General features: G+C 38.9%; 1 protein-coding gene across 12 annotated transcripts in view; it reads left to right on the forward strand.

Annotated features, from left to right (window-relative positions):
* Nucleotides 1-1,382: 1,382 nt before the first annotated feature.
* Nucleotides 1,383-20,765, forward strand: part of YAP1 (Yes1 associated transcriptional regulator) — a 117,401-nt gene continuing 98,018 nt past the window's right edge. For 2 of the 12 annotated variants that reach the window (XM_079101968.1, XM_079101970.1), the window contains exons 1-2: nucleotides 1,384-2,656; nucleotides 5,858-6,108. In XM_079101968.1, coding sequence (XP_078958094.1) covers nucleotides 2,336-2,656; nucleotides 5,858-6,108 — 572 coding nt within the window. In that variant the 5' untranslated portion in view covers nucleotides 1,384-2,335. Of the gene's footprint in view, nucleotides 2,657-5,857; nucleotides 6,109-20,765 lie in introns of all 12 variants that reach the window. The other 10 variants (XM_079101975.1, XM_079101969.1, XM_079101973.1 and 7 more) reach the window with 7 other exon arrangements.

Below are 20,765 nucleotides of genomic sequence, written 5' to 3' on the forward strand. Positions count from 1 at the left end.
CTTTAATTATAGTGTTCATAGTAGTAAATGCTCTAGTTAAGTGATAGCTTCCATTACAACCTCAGCATTTTAAGCATTTTGGTTCTTGAAGTTTTCTTTCAGTTGAAGTGTTCAATGTATACTTTTTGCCTAAAGGTTTTGTTTGAATTGATCACTGGAAGGGAGTGCCTACAGGCTTCCTGAGACTGTGTTAGAAAGGGCTGTGTCATTATTGTGAAGTAACCAGTAAACAAGGGACAATGATGATAGCTGACATTTACTCAGAACTCACCATATGTCAAAACCTGGGCTAAGCACTTTATATCCATTGACTCATTTAATGCCTCAATGATGTATGAAGTAGGTGTTATTACCCCTGACGCCCATATTAAAGAACAGGAAATAAGTAACTTGTCCAGTGTCTTACAACTAGTAAACGACAGAACTGGGAAACAAGCTCAAAGCTCCAGCTCCAGATCTAGAAAATCTGTGGTTAAATGCACTTGACATTTGGGGGCAGGGCTGGGAATGAATCCAAGGAGCAGTCATGGGGACCATTTACACCAATTTCTTTCTTTATAGGGGAAAATGGGGGTGCAGAGCAGTTTAGAATCTTCTGTGTCTGAAGCCTGTTCACCCAGCTCTACCACCAAGTGATATGGATTTCTCCTCAGAATTCTCTGGGGCATGTCCTGACTGGAAGAAGATTATCTTTTTGCTCAGGGGCCTTTCCTTGCTTAATCCTATTTATACCTCTGTTTCACTAGCATTGCAGACAAAATCATTAAAATAAGCAGCCAGGTTTCTTTAGAAAGGGCTAGTGGATTTAAAATTAGTGATATTGCATAATCTTGTGAATACACTTTTTAAAATGCACAATCTGCGAATATACTTTAAAAAAACCACCGAATTGCTTAAATAGACCAACTGTATAGCATGTGAATTTTATCTCTGTAAAGTTACTTTCCAAAAAGGAATATATAACTTTAAAAAAATTTCATAGTTTTTGAGATTTCAAATGGACTCCTTGCATGTGAGACATCGGAATCAGGTGACTTCCTCACCCATTTAGTCTTATTCTGTTCATATTAGAAATTCAACTAAGAGGTAGACTCCCAGCGCCTCCAGGATGAACGATAAGTACAGAGGAATGCTTGTAACTGAAGTTAAGCACTGATTTTGGATGTTTGTGTGCTGAGGTTTCCAGTGACTACGTTGCAAGTTTCACTGCTTAAAAAAGCTGAAGCGATTTTCAACTTAATGTTTTTGTTTCAGTAAGTTCCGTAGGGTCAAAGACCTAGTCTTGAAGTTTCAATACAGCATTTATTCAATTTTTTTTTCTTCCAAATTAAAAGGTAAGTGAAAAAATTACAAAATCAATGTTTAAAAATGAACTTTTAATAAAAATCGTTGCCTGTTAATGGTTATATTTTTAACTCAAACCTATTTTCGCGGCTTTAAGGCGGGACGGCCACTCCGCGGAGTGGGTGTAAGTGCATGTCCACGTTCTCTCCCGATTTCTTTCGGTCTTGGTCGTTTCATAAGTCCCAGTGCGCTCAACAAGCCTTTCCTGACGGCTGGCCGGGAAGGGTCCAGGCACGGTGGGAGGACTTCCTGCGGCCAAGGGCGGCCGAGTCCTCTGCAGAGATCTGGGGGATCCGAACTCAAAGCTCCTCGAGGAGCACTACACCAGGTCGCTGCCCGGTGAAGCGCTGGAGGAAGACTGGATTGGGGACGAGTAGGTCACGTGTGGCCGGGAGAGTCGCTGGAGGCCGGGAGTCTGGAGGAATGTAGTAACTTGCAGAGAAAGTTTTCCTCTACAGCCGGCAGCAGATTCGGCGCGGGCGGGCGCGCAGAGGAAGGAAGAGCCGGGAGGAGGCGGAGCCCGCAAGCGGCCCGGGCGGGCGGTTCTCTCAACTTTAGTTTTGGCGTCTGAGGCGAGTTTCTGTCTCAGTCGGGCGCAGCCGCCGCCGGGAAAAAGAAAGGGAGGAAGGAAGGAACAAGAAAAGGAAATAAAAGAGAAAGGGGGAGGGGAAAGGCAACTAGCTGTTCGGCCTCAGTCAAGGGAGTCGAAGGAAAAAAGTTCTCAGGGGCTGCAGGTCCGAGTTTCTCGCAGCCCCTCCCGAGGAGCAGCCGCCAGACCAGTGGAGCCGGGGCGCAGGGCGGGGGCGGAGGCGCCGGGGCGGGGGATGCGGGGCCGCGGCGCAGCCCCCCGGCCCTGAGAGCGAGGTTAGCGCCGCTCCCGCCGCCCAGCGCCGCCCTCGCCGATTCTCGCGTCTCGGCCCGTCGAGCCGGGGCGTCCGGGCGGAGCCCTCGCCGCCTGGCCAGGGGGTGCGCGTCGCGGGAGGCAGAAGCCATGGATCCCGGGCAGCAGCCGCAGCCCCAGCCGGCCCCCCAGGGCCAAGGGCAGCCGCCCGCACAGCCCCCCCAGGGGCAGGGCCCGCCGTCCGGGCCTGGGCAGCCGGCACCCCCGGCGTCCCAGGCGGCGCCGCAGGCCCCCCCCGCTGGGCACCAGATCGTGCACGTCCGGGGGGACTCGGAGACCGACCTAGAGGCCCTTTTCAACGCCGTCATGAACCCCAAGACGGCCAACGTGCCCCAGACGGTGCCCATGAGGCTCCGGAAACTGCCTGACTCCTTCTTCAAGCCGCCGGAGCCCAAATCTCACTCCCGACAGGTAACCTTGTCACCCTTCTCCCTCTTTCCCGGTCGGGCGGGCCCCAGGCTGGGGGGCGCTCGGGAGCCGCGGCCGCCAGCTCGGGCCCGGGGAGGGGGTTCCGGAGCTCCAGCGGGGGATGGGGGGTGTCTCGTGGTGAAGTGGAGGAACTGGAGGCGCCCGGCCGCGGTCGCCGGCCACTCCTCCCAGAGTCCGGAGCCGAGATTTGTTTTTCCCCTTGGAGTTTCTGTGGTTGCAGCCCCGGGGGGGCGTGCTTTCCCCCTTCTTCCTTTCTTTCTTCCCGGGGTTCCCGGGAGGTTGGCGGGAGTGGAGGGGGACGTGGGGGAGGAAGGAAGGGGGTGGGGAGAGTCGGGCCCGGGCCGCGGTGGGCTTGCACAATGCGCGCGCCTCCGCGCGCTCTGCACCTTCGCTCCCGCCGGGCCGGGCCGGGACGGGGAGGGGGGAGGGGGGCCTCTGGCATTTGTGTGTGGGTGAGTTGCCAGCGGCGGCGGAGTTTGTGAAGTTGAGCCCTGGGCCCCTTTTCCTTCGGGGCCTCTCGGTCCACTTCAGTCTCCTGGGGAGTCAAATAATTGTTCTCTTGTTTTCCAGTGTTGATTAGGGGTGGGGGTTGAACCGGTCCATTTAGTTTCTTGCTCCTTCTCTCCCTCCCCTCCGCCTCCAGCTCCCGAAAGCATTAATTTTCCTCGCGGCCCAGGCACTTTGAGAATACAGGATTTGGGCTTCCCTGCCCAGACTTTCCTGGAAGTTGTTGATGGAGTTTTTTTGTTTGCTTGTTTTTTTTTCTCTTTTAAATCCTTGCGCTTCCCTTTTGCCTTCGAACTCGGGCAGGCTCGCCCTTATCAAACTTAGTAAGTTCACGTGTTAGTTTCCCTAATTGCAGACTATTATTTACAGTCTGCCGAAATGCTTTTTAAATTAGCCACATCTGTACGTTGCGCAGGAACTGAGTTGCGCATTACAATACCGAGGTTTTAACACAAGCCTTTGATAATACACTGCAGGTTGACTCATAGGCCGAGTCCTGCCTAGTTCAACTGTGATTAAAAGTTAATGTTTGGGAAGCGATGACTAATTCTAGGATCGCCATTGCTTTTTAATTCCTATTGAGGATATGAACATGGCTGCTTTTCTACATACACATCGTTCGATTATTTTGCCAACTTGATTCATCATTGAAATGAAACGATTAAAATTCCGATAGGCTCTAGTAGTAGAATTATTTAGTGTAGGGTTTTCTTATTCTTTATTTTTCTTTTTTTAAAGAACTCGCTTCAGGCTAAACCAGCAAGGAACTTTGCCCAAGAGTTAATTGGTTTTCCGAATACTGCAATGTAGTTAGCCCACTCGGACTGTAACTTGAGTGGAAAGAAGAGGTACCGCCTCCACTCCGATTCCCCTCCTCTTTGCAGGCCTGTTGTACTTTCTGTTGCAGACCAAGGGATTTTTGGAACTCAGAAAGAGCTCACTTAACCTGATGACAAAAACTTGGGTTAAGGAGGAGGAAGGAAAAACTATTTAGTTGCTTGCCTAAACAATTGGTTAAACTAGACTTGGGTAGGCATTTTTTTTTTTTTTTTTTTTTCCATATCCCTGGAAGTGGGTTTCTGGACTCATGGGTAAATATATATTGGCATGTACCCGGTAGACCACGCAGTGATGCTGTTAGTTACATAATAGCCTTTGAAAATATACACAGGAGATTTCACTATTCATTTTGTGGCATCTGTAAGCCAAAAAAGAATTGCAACTGAAGTGTACTTACTCTTTCAGTACATGGTTTCACAAGAATTTATATCTAGAAATTTGCAGATACATGTTATTCATAATCCCCTATAGTTTGTTAACTTTTTTAAACTGTTATGCATCTGAAAAATTATGTCTGCTAATGATTTCTTTATTAAAATTTAATGTTTGGAAACTCAGAAATGTACATGACTTTGCCTTAAGGTGTGATTGCTGATTTTTTCCAGTTTCCTTTCCTTGCCTGTGTGAATCTAGGAAATCCTAAGTTTTTGGATGATCAAGCCCTAATTCTAATGAAGGAATTTTAAAAATATGCAATGGATGTTACAAATCTGGGTTGCAAATATTATTTTCCACAAATTGGAAACTATAAATTCTCATATTTGCATTTTCCCATCATGGAAAAAGTCTATTTTACAAAAGAGAAAACTGAGGTTCGAAGAGGTTATGATAATTTGTTCACACTATGCTGCTTGGACTTGGAACTCACATCTTTGGGATATTGAGTGCAGAATTTTTCTGCTGTTGCATAATTGTAAATATGTGTTTAAATTCCTAGGTTATATCATAATCGAACTGATAGAATCTATCTGCTAGGTACAGAGAGGGTTGGTTTTTCATTCCATTCATTTTTGGACAGTTCAGAATCTATTGAATTCATATAACTTTTGAGGACTGATTTATTGACGGCATTTGTTGATAGTGAAAAATATGAACTTGTTCATAGTGACTTGTGTTTTCTAGGCCTAGGAAGAAATAGTAACTAGTAACTAGCGAAATAGTAAATAGTAACTAGCGAAAAAGTACATTGCAGTTCTTTGGGTTGTGTTTACACCTGGAATATTTTAGAACTTGAAAAAGCACCCATACTGCTTTGACATCTCATTTACTTATTTATTTGGTGCTGGGGACTGAACCCAGGACCTCTCAAATGCTAAATGGTGCTCTACCACTGAGCTACACTCCAGTCTTCCACTTGCCCTTTTAGAAATTAGGTTTTAAAATTCAATATTTATTATTTAGGAACCTTTTATTCTATACTAGTTGTCTCTAAAAGATATGGAAGACATGTTTAATTTGTAGCAGTAAAAATTCATTTAGATGAACTGCTGATCAATAAAATTACATGTTTATTGTGCATATTAAAATCGCATCATTTAAGTTTTTAAGAGATGGTCTCAGCTTTGTTGCCCAGACTAATTCCTGGGCTTAAGTGATCATCCCATCTCAACCTCAGAGTAGCTAGATCTACAGGTGTGGACCACTGCAGCTGGTTTAAAATTACATAATTTTAAAGTATTTGGAAGCCTGTGTTCCTTAGTATCAGATATTAAATGTTGAAACTTGCTTTTGCTCCTTAGATATTTGATTGCAATAAAATTCTATCTAGGAAATTTGAAGGATCTTTTTCTAAAATGTTTTTTGTTTTGTAAATTTTCATCTTAATATCCCTAATAGGCCAGTACTGATGCAGGCACTGCCGGAGCCCTGACTCCACAGCACGTTCGAGCTCATTCCTCTCCAGCTTCCCTGCAGCTAGGAGCAGTTTCTCCTGGGACACTGACACCCACTGGAGTAGTCTCTGGCCCAGCAGCTACACCTACAGCTCAACATCTTCGGCAGTCTTCTTTTGAGATACCTGATGATGTTCCTCTGCCAGCAGGCTGGGAGATGGCCAAGACATCTTCTGGTCAGAGATACTTCTTAAAGTAAGTGAAAGTAATGTTGGAGGTAGTTATCTAAAAGCATGTATTGGAAAACATACTGAAATGTCAAGATACAGAATACTGTTTATTTTTTATATTTTCTTAATATTTATGTCAAGCTCTTGTCTTTCATAATGTGTTCTGTTTGTTTTTTTCAGTTTGGTATGAAATACCAAATACCTGTATACCTTCTTTATTTAGTATGGTTAATATTGAATGCTTGCTTAATTCATGGTTCAGAGTCTTTTTGGGGGCAGTTTGGATAGTCTCACTTTGAGTTTATGCCAAACATGTTAGCCTAGCACAAAATAATTCTGAGAGCTAAAGGACTGTCGTAGTCATATGAAAAATGTATGGTAATATTTATATAATTGCTTTCTTTTTCTTTCTTTAGTTCTGGGGATTGAACCTAGAGTCTTGCACGTGCCAAACACATACTCCCACTTAGCTATACGCCCAGCTGCATATATTTTTTTTAAATATATATTTTATTGGTGGAGAAGAATTATAAAATAAGTAGGACTTTTGGGGGAGTCTATTTGTACAGTATTTTAAATTGTCATGTGACAAACATTTTAGCTGTAGTTTGATATGCTTTATCAGTTTTTTCCCCAAAATGTGAAGAGGAATATATTTTTAGGTTTGATGTACAGTCAGTGGTAAGCTTCTTTCAAGGTCACCAAACAATCTCTCCTGGGAACACAAGGTCATTGGGTTATTTATTTTTATCAGTCTTTTGTCTTTAATGAAATGGAAAAATTACATTAGGCTGAAAAGACCTAAGTAGAATTGTATCCTGTCTAATTTTGAAATTATAGGTAAGACTTTAATTTTATCTGGCTTGTTTGGATCCTTACACTTAATATTGTCCAAAACTAGTTGTTTGAGGCTGAAATTGCTCTTTAAAAATTCTTTTTAAATAATGAGGTTGAGATAATAAAGTGAAAATTCATGTTTTGATTCAGATTTATATTGAATAGTCTACTCCTAGCAAATACAAGATATTTATTAGGTCAGATAATGATATTGTTTTATTGTGTGAGTCTTAAAATGTGTTTTGTATTGACTCTTTGGGTAGGTTACTACTTTGTATTGTAAAATAAAATGTTTTATGACAGACTTTTTAAGAAGAGCAGAGGAAAAGGTTTGATTTGGATAAGTTTCTACAGATTTTTTTTTTTTTTTTTTTGTCTCTTTTCCTGCAGCTTTTTCTTCTTTTAAAAAAATTTGTTTTCTGGTGTCCTGGTATCTATTTCAAAGGGTCAGGTTTCAACCAGAAAAATAAAGAGCCTGAGACTGGAAAGTACACACAAGTCTGGCAAACTCATCTGCATGAGCAAGATCATTTGTTCTCAAGCAGACATCCAAAGTAAATGATTGAAAGAGCTGCTAGCTGTGAGGGATGTGTCTTGAAGGGGAGAGGAGTGGAAACAAACCAGGTTGTTAGGAAGAAAAAGAAAAAGCTGTACTTTTTTGAACTTCTCCCTGCTGGGTCACATGCTGACCTGGGGAGGTTTTTAAACAGCCTTATAGCCTGTTTGCCTTCTTTCTTTCTTGATGCTGTGGCTGAAGTATAAAGTTAAAAGAGGCAACATTTACGTTCTTTTTCTTTTGTATCTTACCATAATTGTAGGTGACATCTGCCTATATTTCATTATTTTGAATGGTCTTTTTTTTTCTTGGCTGAAATAAAGATTCTAGATATTTGTTTTGAAAATTTTCCAATAGGTCCTCCTTTGAGAAGAAATGTTTCTCTTAAAGGTATTTATATGTGGATAGAGTGATTAAGGGTAGACATATCTTCCCTGCTCATCTCATTTCATCCCGCTCAGGGGGCCCATGAAAAAGGTAAACTAGGCCAAAGTAGGAGTTATGCCATATGAGAAATTTTTGCAAATTTGGGGAGAGCTTTCCACAGGAAGGAAAAACTGGTAAAGAGGAGAGGTTAGACATTAATATTCTCTCCATATTCTTGAGAGACTGTCATGTGAAAGTAAGATTAGGCTAATCATGAGGAGGTTTATTCTGTAGAAGAACTTTCTCATATCACTTTTCAGAACTAGAGTGCTTTTCCTGAGAAGTAAATCTTGGTCAGTAATAGTAGATGATTTGAATTAGTTGATATCTGTCGGGATATAAAGAGGGCCTCTAAGCATTATATGTGGAAGATGGATGCTGTGGGCTTATAAAATTTCATATTTTTCAAACATTTTCTGCCTTATGAACAAAATACAATTTGAAGAAATGTTATAAGATTAGTTTACCTTCTCATGTTGTTAGCTATCTTACAGGCTGTATAGTTACCACGAACAGTTTATTTTTGTGTACTAACAGCTAAATGGAATTAATTCCTCACTGAATAAAGATGATAATCTAAACTTAAGTTCATTTTTGTCTTAGTTTTAATGTTTTTAGAATCAGTTTCTCATGCTAGGCATAGTGGCCAATGCCTGTAATACAGCTACTGGGGAGACTGAGGCAGGAGGATCAAGTTTGAGGCTAGCCTGGGCAACTTAGTAAGACCCTGTATCAAAATAAAATAGAAAAAAGGGCTACAGATGCAATTCAGTAGAGCACTTGCTTTGCAAGTGGGAGGCCCCAGATTCAGTCTAGTACACCACACATACACAAAAAATGGTTCTCTTTGCGATGAATGTTTATTATGTATTTTGTATCTAAAGATTATTATTACCAGCTAGGTGTAGAATAAAGTTTTAAACTTACTATATTCTTTACATTTATTTGAACAGTGAAAAATTTGTATGTCATTTAAAATATTTGATGGAACTTTTAAGTTACAAAGTATATCACTTATTGAGATTTACACTTGACAGTAAGAACTCTTGACTATAAATGGTCCAAACATGCAAGGTGATGTAATTTGAGAGAACTCTTAGAAATGTTGACTTTGGAAACAACTAATTGTTAACTTTGTAGATAAATGCATTTTTTAAGTCAGTTGGCCCATACTCCATTTTGAAGGCAGTATACTAAGGATTATAGCCATCATTAGTATTTTTAAAGCCCTCCATCGGTCATTGAGACCTTTTGGAGAAGACTTGACCCTTGTCTTGGCAAGTGATATAATGGAAATATGGTACTGGGACAGTTATCAACCATAACATATTTAAGCTCTGAGAAGATTATGATATATGTGAAAAAGATTAGTCATTATATACTACATATAATACCTTTCCTACTGAACTTCCTGTTTTGAAACTAATTTCTTCACATAGTACACATAGTACCTCGAGTTTTATTTTAAAAGAATTCTCTTTACAACTCAGTTACTGCCTTCTTCAGCTGTCTTATAGTTTTCCTACAGGAAATAGTTCTTCAAGTAGTTGGTCAACAACTTCCTATTTCTTTATAAGCTGCTGAATAACTTCCTGAATTAGTATTCTATAACATCTTTGGTTACTAGGAGTGTTTTTACCTCTTAGGTTGATTTTATTGACTCTAATACCTTGTTAACTATTACCACATACAATGAACTTTTTGTACATAAGGTACAAATAATTCAATTTAAAGAATGTGATCCAGTGATTTAACAAGCTTGTATATTTGCATTGTTTTAATATTGCTGTTCTAATAATTTTTAAAGGGTAGTTTTATTTCATTTATCATCTTCCAAATAATGGTGTTAGTGTTTTTAGTCCTTGAAGATTCAAGATTTTTTTGTGTCTGGAATTCACTTAAAAGTCATACTGAGTATCTTGATCATAGTTTAAAAAAGATTTTTTTTTTCAGATTTTTTTTTTTGACACCGTGCAGCATAATTTAGGCATATACCAACATTAAATAAAACTTGCCTGGACGATGTGATTGATCCCTGTAAGTGCAGTAGTTTGACTCTTCTTGCTGCAACTATTTTAGAAACAAATGCTCCACTGCCCTAATTAAAGCTTCCATGATCACAATTGTTTCAGTTAAAAGAAACAAACTTTTTTGTTATAATTTGGTCATATGTACCCTTCTCATACACTTTCCCAGTGGAAAATCATAAACCCATAGGGTGCATACTATCATAATAAAGATCAGATTATTTTTTAAAAAGGAACAGTTTCATAAAGAATATGACTATGCTATTTTTTTTTTTTTGCTGTACCTAGTATAATTCAAATGACTTCCATTTAAAAATGAAAAGCTCTTTAGTTAGCCATTAAACATCGTGTAAGCTACAAATACATATCACAACAAAACATAACAAAAACATTTCAAATTGCAATCATTTCCCTCTCTGAGGGGAGGGCCATTCTCTGCCTGTTTGTCTTGCTCTTGGAACTGAGTGGAGAGAGAAGATTAAAGTATGCCCTCAGCTCAGAAAAAAAGTGCTTGCTTCTGCTCAGTAGGTGGGCATCCCTGGGAAAAAGGGCCCCCCAATGCCATACTGATTTAGGGAGAAGAACTCAAGGAAACATATTCGCTAGGGGCAGAAGAAAAATAGTTGGAAGATAGTGGATGCAACAGAGTAAATAGAACATAAAGATTAACTGATTTCCTGGAGAAAATCATGGGTATTTCTGAGGTGAACTAAGAAATATATTAAGAAACTAGATGCTTAATACCACAACCTAATGTCACAAGATGGTAGGATAGTAACATTCAAAAAACTACCCCCAAACCTCTTATTAACCACTTTTTAAATACTAAAATAATTAAAAATTTAGGTAGTATTTGAGCAATTGAAATTAAAAAAAAAAAAAAAAAAAAAAAAAAAAAAAGCCCAGAAAACTTTTTGATTCCCTGAGATCAGTTCTTTAGTAATATAAAGAAATACATTTTATTTATGATTGGGAAAAGAATGTAGATTAGCATCCTAACAATAACGCAGTCATGATTCTGTATTTTTACCTTAAGGCTTTTGGGGAGAGGTGAACTCTAAATTTATGTAACTTTTTAGTTACCAGAATGGGTAATGGAGTTTAGAGTTAGAAAAAATCGAAGTCATTTTAGAAATCAGTTAATATTTAAAATTATTCAAAATTAATTTGCTCCCTACTGTAATAGCATAATTTAGCCATTAATTATGACTTGAAAGTTTAATAATAGTTGAGTAGCATTGTATAAAGGGAGCTCTTAAAAAAAACTGTCGTTCTATAGCTGTGATTACTAAGTGATAAAGTTCTTAAAAAAAGGGCTTTTGATTCTAGGATTAATCAGACCTTTAAGCCATGAAAGGGACATTGCTGTTTTTATGAAGAAGAATTGCTTCATGGTTCTGGTTGCTCAAGTACTGTAGCACCAAGATTCCCAGGAATAAGTAATGCCACCGGGGAAGCACTTTTATTTATGTAGGACTTGACCCCTTCTAAAAGAAAACAAAGAAGTTTCGTACTAATCACAACAGTCCTCCCCCACCCCCTCATGTTCTCGATGAGGAAAAGTAGTAAATAGTTTAATTCTTATTTGGCTCTTAGCATGAGAAGAATAATACTCTTAACATATTCAATGACAAGCTGCTATTTTTGCAAATTAACAAAATAATGGAAATGGAAGTATCAATTAAAATACCAGGTTTTGCTATGGCCTTGGTGTAGGTCTGCAGTCCCATCTAGTTGGGTGACTGAGGCAGGAAGGACCACAAGTTGGAGGATATCCTGGACAATTTTATGAGACCTGGTCTCAATAAAAGGGCTGGAGGTATAGCTCCAACTACTTGCTTAGCACTGGGTTCAACTCCCAGTACCAAACATATACAAACCTCAAAACAAACAAAAAACAACAACAAAACCAAAAACAACAAGCCAAAGCAAAAAAAGCCAGGTTCTCAAATATTTTCAGTGCTTTATTGTGATTAATGCTTTTATTACTTCATCTTTCGTGCTTCCCTGTTCATGGAATAATTTTAGTAGGCTTACTAAACTCTTCAACTGAGTCCTGACTTAGTGGGGTAGGTGAGGGGACATTTTGTTAAAAACCCCTTCCTCCTCCTTGTTATTGTCATTTAACTTGAGGAGGGTTTTTTTTGTTTGTTGTAAGGTAGGGACTTATTTGACCAACCAATATATTAGAGATGTGCTTTTTGATAAATGCATGATAAATTTACTGCAGAATATTTTATTAGGGGTTTAGAGTAAAGATAACCTTTTTTTGAAGTACTACTATATGCTTGACAAAATCAATGTATATTAGAAAGTTGTTTGAACTCACATACTTGAAGACACTCTACTGTGTAATAGGTTCTTGGGGAATTAAACTCTAATCTAGGAGGTGCAACAAGATGTGCATTATTTTGTACAAGACATGAATGTGGGGTTATTTATAATACTATCCTCCCTCATTTTCCTTCTTCATGAATCTGATTTTATGGTTTTTTTTTTTTTTTTTTTTTTTTTTATAGAAGTATCACTTTCATTAGAGTATCAGAAAATTCTAGAAAGGAGAAAGGAGAAGTAGCACCTGGGTCCTAGGGTGTTTGAAAATACTTGCTTTCATCATTTCATTTACAAGCATATATTTTGGAATTTAATGGAGTAATATATATTGTTTTTAGAAGATCTCTTGATATGTGGGTTTTGGTTTTTATTTTATCTGGTAATAGGGATTGACCCAGAGTCCTTGCCTAGCCAGGCAAACACTATCACTAAGCTACTTTCTTAGCTCAATACTATTAAGATTATTTTATTTAATAAAAAAAATTTTTTTTGTATTGTGGATTGAACTCAAGGAAGCTTTACCACTAAGCCACCTTCACCAGTCCTTTTATTTTGAGACAGAGTATTGTTGAGACTCTCACTAAGTTGCTGAGGCTGTCCTCACCACTTGCAGTCTTCTTGCCTCAGCCACCCGAACCTCTGGGAAGGCATGTGCCACCATGCCTGGCTACTATAAGTTTCTCAATTTTTTTTTAGTTGTAGATAGACACAATACCTTTATTTTATTTATTTTTATGTGCTGCTGGAAATCGAACCCATGTGTACTAGGCAAGTGCTCTACCTCTGAACCATAACCCCAGCCCCTGCTAATATTTTATGTGCTTATTCACTTATTTATTTCCTTCATCCCTCACAATCCTCATTTCCTTAATCTTCCCAGCACAATTACTAGAATTTTGGGGGGTGGGTTATTTTTCATTTTATGACAATTTAGGTTTTTCCTCCACCTGAGCTTATAAGTACTATGATTTTCTTGAAAAATGTTTATATTTTCTGTGGAATTGTTAATTACCTTGTTATTTTTCATTTGCATATCTGTTTCTTTTTTGTCCCTCTGCTCCCATTTACCTAAGAATCCTTTGTGTTTCCTATTCTGGACTACCTGGACTTCTGGCTTCAGAGTTGTCCCATCAGGATATCCTTTGACTCTCATCCTGAGAGTTCCATGCATCTGTTTTCTTGGTTGGAGATTCTGTTTTTTCTCTTTCTTGATTTGTTCACACTTAGAATTTGCTTATCCCTCAGAAATTTGCTGAGAAAAGAGTATTGGGCTGGTTAACTGTTGTTGAGTTCTTTTGTGCCTAAAAATATCTATTTGTTAACATTTGACCGGCAGGTTTGGTTGTAGAGTTCAAGTGGTTTCTGATCCTGGAAAGTTTGAAGGGTGTGCTCCCTACTTCCAAGTTTTCTTATTGAGCAGTTAAACCCAGTTTGCTTACCTTGGGGATTGTATTCTTCTTTGGGATTCTGAAAATTCATCTATCATGGTATGACCTTTAAACTTCGTTTTAAAGATACATGGTGGGAAAACTTGGTCTTCAGTGTAATGAATGCTCCTAAGTTTTGCAGTACAGTCTCCCTGACTATCTTTTAGTCCTTAGAAAACGTTTATAAGTTTCCTAGATAATTTCTTTTAGTCTGGTTTTATCTGTTCTCTTTTTCTGTAATACCTGCTTGTCAGAAGAACTCTGCTATTCTCCCCCCCCCCCCCCACACCTATTTTCCTTCACTTAGATTTTGCCCTGCTTTTCTGGGATATGCTCTTCAACTTTGACTTTTAAATGTTTTATTGGATTTTTTAAGAAGCTGTTTCATTAATTTCCAGTGGTTCGTGTGTGTGTGTGTGTGTGTGTGTGTGTGTGTGTGTACACACACCAGGGATTAAAAGCTCTGGGCACTCAACCACTGAGCACATCCCCAGCCCCATTTTGTATTTATTTAGAGACAGGGTTCACTGAGTTGCTTCGGTCCTCGCTGTTGTGAACCTGGCTTTGAACTTGAGATCCTACTGTTCTATTTCATTAGTGTGGTAATATAGTATCTGAGGATATTATACTGGTGTTTTTTTTTTTTTTTTTTTTTTTAGATTTATTTTTGCTGGGCTTCACTGGTGAGTAATATAATAGGGGACCAAACCCGGAAGTTGCTGAGAGCATCTGTAGTTATTTCTTCTTAATTATGCCCAGTTTCTCTAGATTAACACTGTCAGTCTCTTCCCAAGAGGACATCAGGGTTATGGGGTTTGCCAGGTGATTGAATCCAAACCTTGGGGTTCACTAGTCTGACACACATACATCCCATATCCTGCTTGGGCTGGGCAGTTGTATATAGCTGAATGGATCCAGTTTATTAAGTTGACTACATAAGTTGCCAGTTCCTAAGCCCCCAGACAGTAATTAAAGTAAAATAGGCTTTATGGAATTTGTGGTCAGCTCTCCTCCCTTCTTTTCATTCTTTCTTCAGTATATATTGATAATAGAAAATATTTTCCATATTTAAATTAACTCAGTAACTACTAACTTGCTTAAGTTAGCGCTGTGAGTGGTTTTATCTGTTTATATTTTTGCTTTCCCTGCAAGTTCTGCTTTAATAACTGGGGAAAAAGTACCTTGTGCTCAGTCTTTTAATCAGACCATTGTCAATGTCATAGAATAATATTTTTCCACCTATGTACTATTCTTTGTTATGTAAGCAATTTTTAGACGCTAGAATTTTCAGGAAGATCTGGGTTTATGTATAGATATGTTCACCCCATAGATTGTGGACTTCACTTTGTTAGGACCCTTTGCTGTTGTAATCTTAAATTGAATTTTTCCAGCTCTATTTTTTTCAAAACAATCTCCTTTTTGTTTAGGTAAAAATCTGTTATATAGGGAAATCTACAGTGGAAAAAGAGAAAGCAAACCTTTGAAAACTATGTAAAATCTTTAGTGAGGACTGGGGTTGTGGCTCCATGGTAGAGTGCTTGTCTAGCAGATGTGAGGTATTGGGTTTATACCCAGCACCACATTAAAAAAAAACAACTTTAGTGAACAGAACCAGACCAGAGCACTAATAACAATGGATATTGTTACCCCCAAAGTGGATACTTCTAAGTTCTAAAAAGGTATTTAAATATTGAATAATGTGGCGAAGAAAAGAATAGAATCCATACATTTTAGTAAACATGTAGAACCAAAGAAATGTGCTGAAAATAGCCAAGGTTTTAAGGTTTAGAAATGAGCTAAACAAATTGGAGATTCTGAGACCCTGCCTGGAATTTATACTTACCTGTGATAGGGTCACAGTTTAAATTTACCAAGCTCTCCTGGATAACTCTTTTTTAAGATTAAAAAACAAACTGGTGAAGAGTTATCCAAATACAGATGTTTCTGTTTTTCTTTTACACATGTTCAGACTGATACAGGTTATGTTTCCGAAATCCTGTAGTTTGGATAGGCGCCACATGATGTAATAGGATCTCTTTTAACCCCTCCTAGCTGGAGGGTGTGTGGACTTTCCTGTTAGGACTAGTTATAGATCTCCTGTATTTAGCTTTTTTTTGTGGGGATTGAGCTTGGGGCACTCAACCACTGAGCCACATCTCCAGCCCTGTTTTGTAATTTATTTAGAGACAGGATCTCAGTGAGTTGCTTAGTGCCTTGCTTTTGCTGAGGCTCTCTTTGAACTTGCAATCCTCCTGCCTCAGCCTCCCGAGGTACTGGGATTACAGGCGTGCACCACATCTTACAGATCTCTTATGGGTGAGAAAATAATCAGTTTCTTCACAATATCTAAATATTATCATCTATATTTGGGGAGAAAGCTTGCCCTTAGTTTGCCTGTTATTCTTAAGTTTTCAGTTAGTGCCCATGATACTACAGACAAGAATTTGCATCCAAGCTTGGGCTCTGGATGTAGCTCAGTGGTAGAGCTGTGTACGCCTAGCATGTCTGAGGCCTTGGGTTTGATCATCTCAGCAATCCAAAAGCAAAAAAAAAAAAAAAAAGCATGGCAATAGTAGTGATTCATGAGACTGAGGCCTCGGTATTGCAAGTTTGAGGCTAGGCTCATCATCTTAACAGCCTCTCTCAAACCTAAAAATAAAAGGGACTAACTAAGGATGTAACTCAGGATATTATGCCATGGCTTCAAAGCCCCAGTACCAGAACTATATGTATATAAATAATACTGCTGACATGAACATGGTGATGCATGCCTTTAATCCCATCTACTTGGAAGGCTGAGATGGCAGGTTCATAAAAGTTAGAGGCTAGCCTGGGCAACCTTAGACCCATCTTAAAATTAAAAATACCCACTGAAATGTAGCTCAGTGGTAGAGCACTGCCTAGCATGTGTGGGCCTTGGATTCAGTTCCTAGTACTGCCATACAAAAAAACAAACTGCTTCCTTTTCTTTCTTTCTTTTTTTATTTTTTAATTTATGGTACTAGGGATTGAATTCAGGGCAACTTGAGCACTGAGCCACATCCCTAGCTAGCCCTATTTTGTATTTTATTTAGAGACAGAGTCTCACTGAGTTACTCAGCACCTCACTATTTTGCTGAGGCCAGCTTTTAACTGCAATCCTCCTGCTTCAGACTTCTGAGCTGCTGGGGTTACGGCATGCGCCACCTGTGCCCAGCAGAACTGCTTTCTTCTGACGTAAATTAACGAGTAGTTCTACCATAGAGAGTTACAAGTCACGTACACAGTGTCTACTACTTTAGAATAAAGAAAAGATAAATTATTCTTAATTGACACATGAAGAGTGTATTATTTGGGGGTACAGTGTGATAATTCAGTACATGTATACAGTGATAATTCAGTACATGTGTACCATGTGTGATAATTCAGTACATGTTTACAGTGCGTGATGATTAAATCAGGATAATTAACACTTCTAACACTTCTGTCAGAAATGTGAACACACTTAGAATCCAAGGGATAAGTAATGAGGCAGTAAAAGTGGGACCCAGGCAAAGAGGTAGTATTCAGATCAGGCTTACGGAATTAACATTTTCAACTCAATGAATGTGGGAATGGAGGAGGTAGAGAGTTAAAGACAGAGCTGCAAAAAGATTTTCTAGTAATACCAACGGGCTTGCTCTGGTGACCTCGAATGGTACTGTGTCATAAGAGAGCCCTTTTGTTTTTTAACAGAGGTTGGGGCTTGATATGCTGTCCAGGCTGGCTCAGAATTCCTGGGCTCAAACTGTTCTCCCACCTCAACCTACCAAGTAGCTAGGATTATACTCACATGCCCAACTGAGAGCCCGCCCTGATGTTGTTGATTATGGTTAACGGTCCTCTGACTTTGGCATCTTTTTTTCATTTTTTAAAAATCAAAATATTTAGGAAAAAAACCACACTGAATGACCTAGTTGTATTTACTGTTGAAACAACTTGTTTAAAAATGAAGACTGGGGCTGGGGATATAGCTCAGTTGGTAGAGTGCTTGCCTTGCAAGCACAAGGCCCTGGGTTCAAATCCCCAGCACCGCAAAAAAAAAAAAAAAAAAAAAAATGAAGACCATGGGTTATATGAACTTCGTCAAATAATTGTATCCTGTAACATTTTATTTATTTATTTATTTATTTTTAGTACTGGGGATTGAACCTAGGCATGCTCTACCCCTGAGCTATATCCCAGACCTTTTTTTTTTTTTTTTAATTTTTTTTAGTTGTAGATGGACATAGTACCTTTATTTATTTTATGTGGTATTGAGGTTCAAACCCAGTGCCTCACATGTGCTAGGCAAGCACTCTACCACTGAGCTACAACCCTTGCCCCTATCCCAGACCTTTTTACTTTTTCTTTTCACTAAGTTTCCCAGGCTGGCCTCAAACTTGGGATCCTCCTACTTTAGCCTCCTATGTACTTAGGTTATAGGTATGTGCCACAGTACCTGGCTTTTAGTATTTTAAATTTATTAATATAATTTTAATTTATAATAAAACTATGGAACACACAGCAGTCAGAACTCTTTTCCTAAATTATTTAGGTCAGCTATTCAGAAGGGCCAGCTATTTAGATAGTATTGTTAAGGGTCTCTAATTTTCCTTGGCATTGACTTATTAGGGAAACCTTTTACTTTTTCACTTGAAGGTACCAGACTAGCAACTTACTGCCTTACTTATACATTATGGTTCCTGATTTATCAAGGTATTATAAACAGCATATACATTATGTATAAATGTATGGTGTGAGAATTTTTAGTATTTCTCTATTACTTAGCGGTATATACCGTGTGCTGCTATGCTGCTATGCACCTTCTTTTATTTATGAAAACTTGAAATACATAGGGAGAAGAATGTATAAGACATACTTAAAATGTTTGTGATGCAAAAACTTATATAATCACTATCCAGGTTAATAAGAATATTGCTAATTTTTTAGAAACCTTCTATGCTGCTCTTTAATTATCTCTCTTTCCATTCAGAGGTATAACTTGTTTTAATTTTTTTACTTTTTAGTTTACATCTGTATCCCTTTCAGTTAGCTGCTTTTGAATAACAAAACTGCCCTAAAACTTGTAGCTTAAGACAAATTTTATGTGTGTGTGTGTGTGTGTGTGTGTGTGTGTGTGTGTGTGTATACATACCTATATTTTTATATTTTGGGAGGGTACAGGTGACCAGCCCTATTTTGTGTTTTATTTGGAGACAGGGTCTGACTGAGTTGCTTAGTGCCTTGATTTTGCTGAGACTGGCTTTGAATTCGAGATCCTCTTGCCTCAGTCCCCCAAGCTGCTGGGATTATCGGCGTGCACCACCATGCCCAGTCTATATAATTTTGTGAATCAGAAATTCAGTCAAGACATAGCTGAGTGATTCTTTTCTATGTTGTATTGATGGAGGTCGTGTAGCTGCCAGACTTGTGTCCAAAGATGGCATCACTCCCAAGTTTGGGCTTGGGTGTGGATAAAAGGCTGACTTAGCTGGGTCTATCCACATGAATGCCTTCATGTGGCCTATCTAGTGTTTCAGTCTCAAGGTGGTTCTTTTTCTTAAATGGCAACTGAAGATTCCTGGAGAGGAGACATAAAGAGGCTCAGGCTGAGGTTTCAGGCTTCTTAGAGCCTAAATTGTACATCCCATTCTGTTGGTTAGACCAGTTTGGTCAATAAACCAAGTCAAAGGATAACGTTTATAATGTGCTGCTGCTGCGTTTTTGGGGGCAGGTGGATGGAACTGAGGATTGAACCCAGGGCCTCTTGATGCTTGGCAAATACTGTATCATTTAGCTATTCCCCCAGCCAATTTTATTTTGAGACAAGGTTTTGCTTAGTTGCTCAGGTTTGCCTCCAACTTTCTATTTCCATCTGCAAATGGGAGAGCTGCATTTTTTTCTCAAATGGAGATCTAATTTGTGATTGTCTTCCAAGTAGCTGGGATTACAAGTGTGCACCTATAATGTGCAGCTTTTTATCAACTTTGTGAGACTCATGAATGTTGGTAAAGATTTTTTCATTGCTGTATGGCCCTTTTAGGCTACAGTTTAAGCCATTTTGTTGTTGTTATGTAATGGATATTGAGTGAACATTCATATGCTTATGTAAAGAGATCTTTTCCTAGGTTATATACAAACAGTGAAATTGCCATGGGTCATGCATTATATGTAGATTTTTGAAAGAAGATTTTTAGCTGTAGGTGAACACAATATTTTTATTTTATGTGGTGAGGAGGATAAAACCTAGGGTCTCATGCATGCTAGGCAAGAGCTCTACCACTGAGCCACAGTCCCAACCCAGTTATATATATTTTCAACTTATGAATTCCTGTGTGTGGGCAGGGAATGTAGCTCAGTGAAAGAATGCCTCTCTATCATACATGAGGCCCTGGGCTCTATGCTCAGCCTTGCAAAAGACGAGGAATTAAACAGACTGTATTACCCTATGTACATGTATGATTTACACGAATGGTGTGTAACCATACACACCATAGAAATCTACAACCATAGAAATGAAAAGTTGTACCCCATTTGTGTACAGTGAATCAAAATGCAGTCTGTAAAAATAAAAAAAAAACTTTAATAAAAAAAGAATTTGTGGGTTCGAGGCATCTACAGTCAAATAAATCTGCAAAATTGTGGATTTAACAAAATAGTACTCTATACAACTGCTTGATTTAAAAAAAAAAGGGGGGGGGCAAAGAGGAAGTAGAAAAGAATTCCAGTGTTTGTTTTTTTTTTTTTTTGCTAGTTTTCTGTTTTTCGTTTGTTTGTTTGTTTGTTTTTGGACCCAGGGCTTGAACCTGGGTCACTTAACCACTAAGTTACAACCCCAGCTCCCCCCCCCTTTTTTTTTTTAAATAAAGTTTTCCATTTCAATCATTTTTGGGTATCCATTTTTGTGGTATTATGCATATTCACAGTATTGTACAAACATGTTTTTAGTTTGAATTATTTTATTTACATCCATAATTTCTCATATAAAAACCAGGCACATTTTTAGGGGTGGCAGATTCTGAGGATTGAACCCAGGAGTGCATTACCTCTGAGCTGTATCCTTAACCTTTTTATA

Source organism: Sciurus vulgaris, assembly GCF_902686455.1.
Source record: "Sciurus vulgaris genome assembly, chromosome: 11".
In the NCBI taxonomy this organism is placed as follows: domain Eukaryota; kingdom Metazoa; phylum Chordata; class Mammalia; order Rodentia; family Sciuridae; genus Sciurus; species Sciurus vulgaris.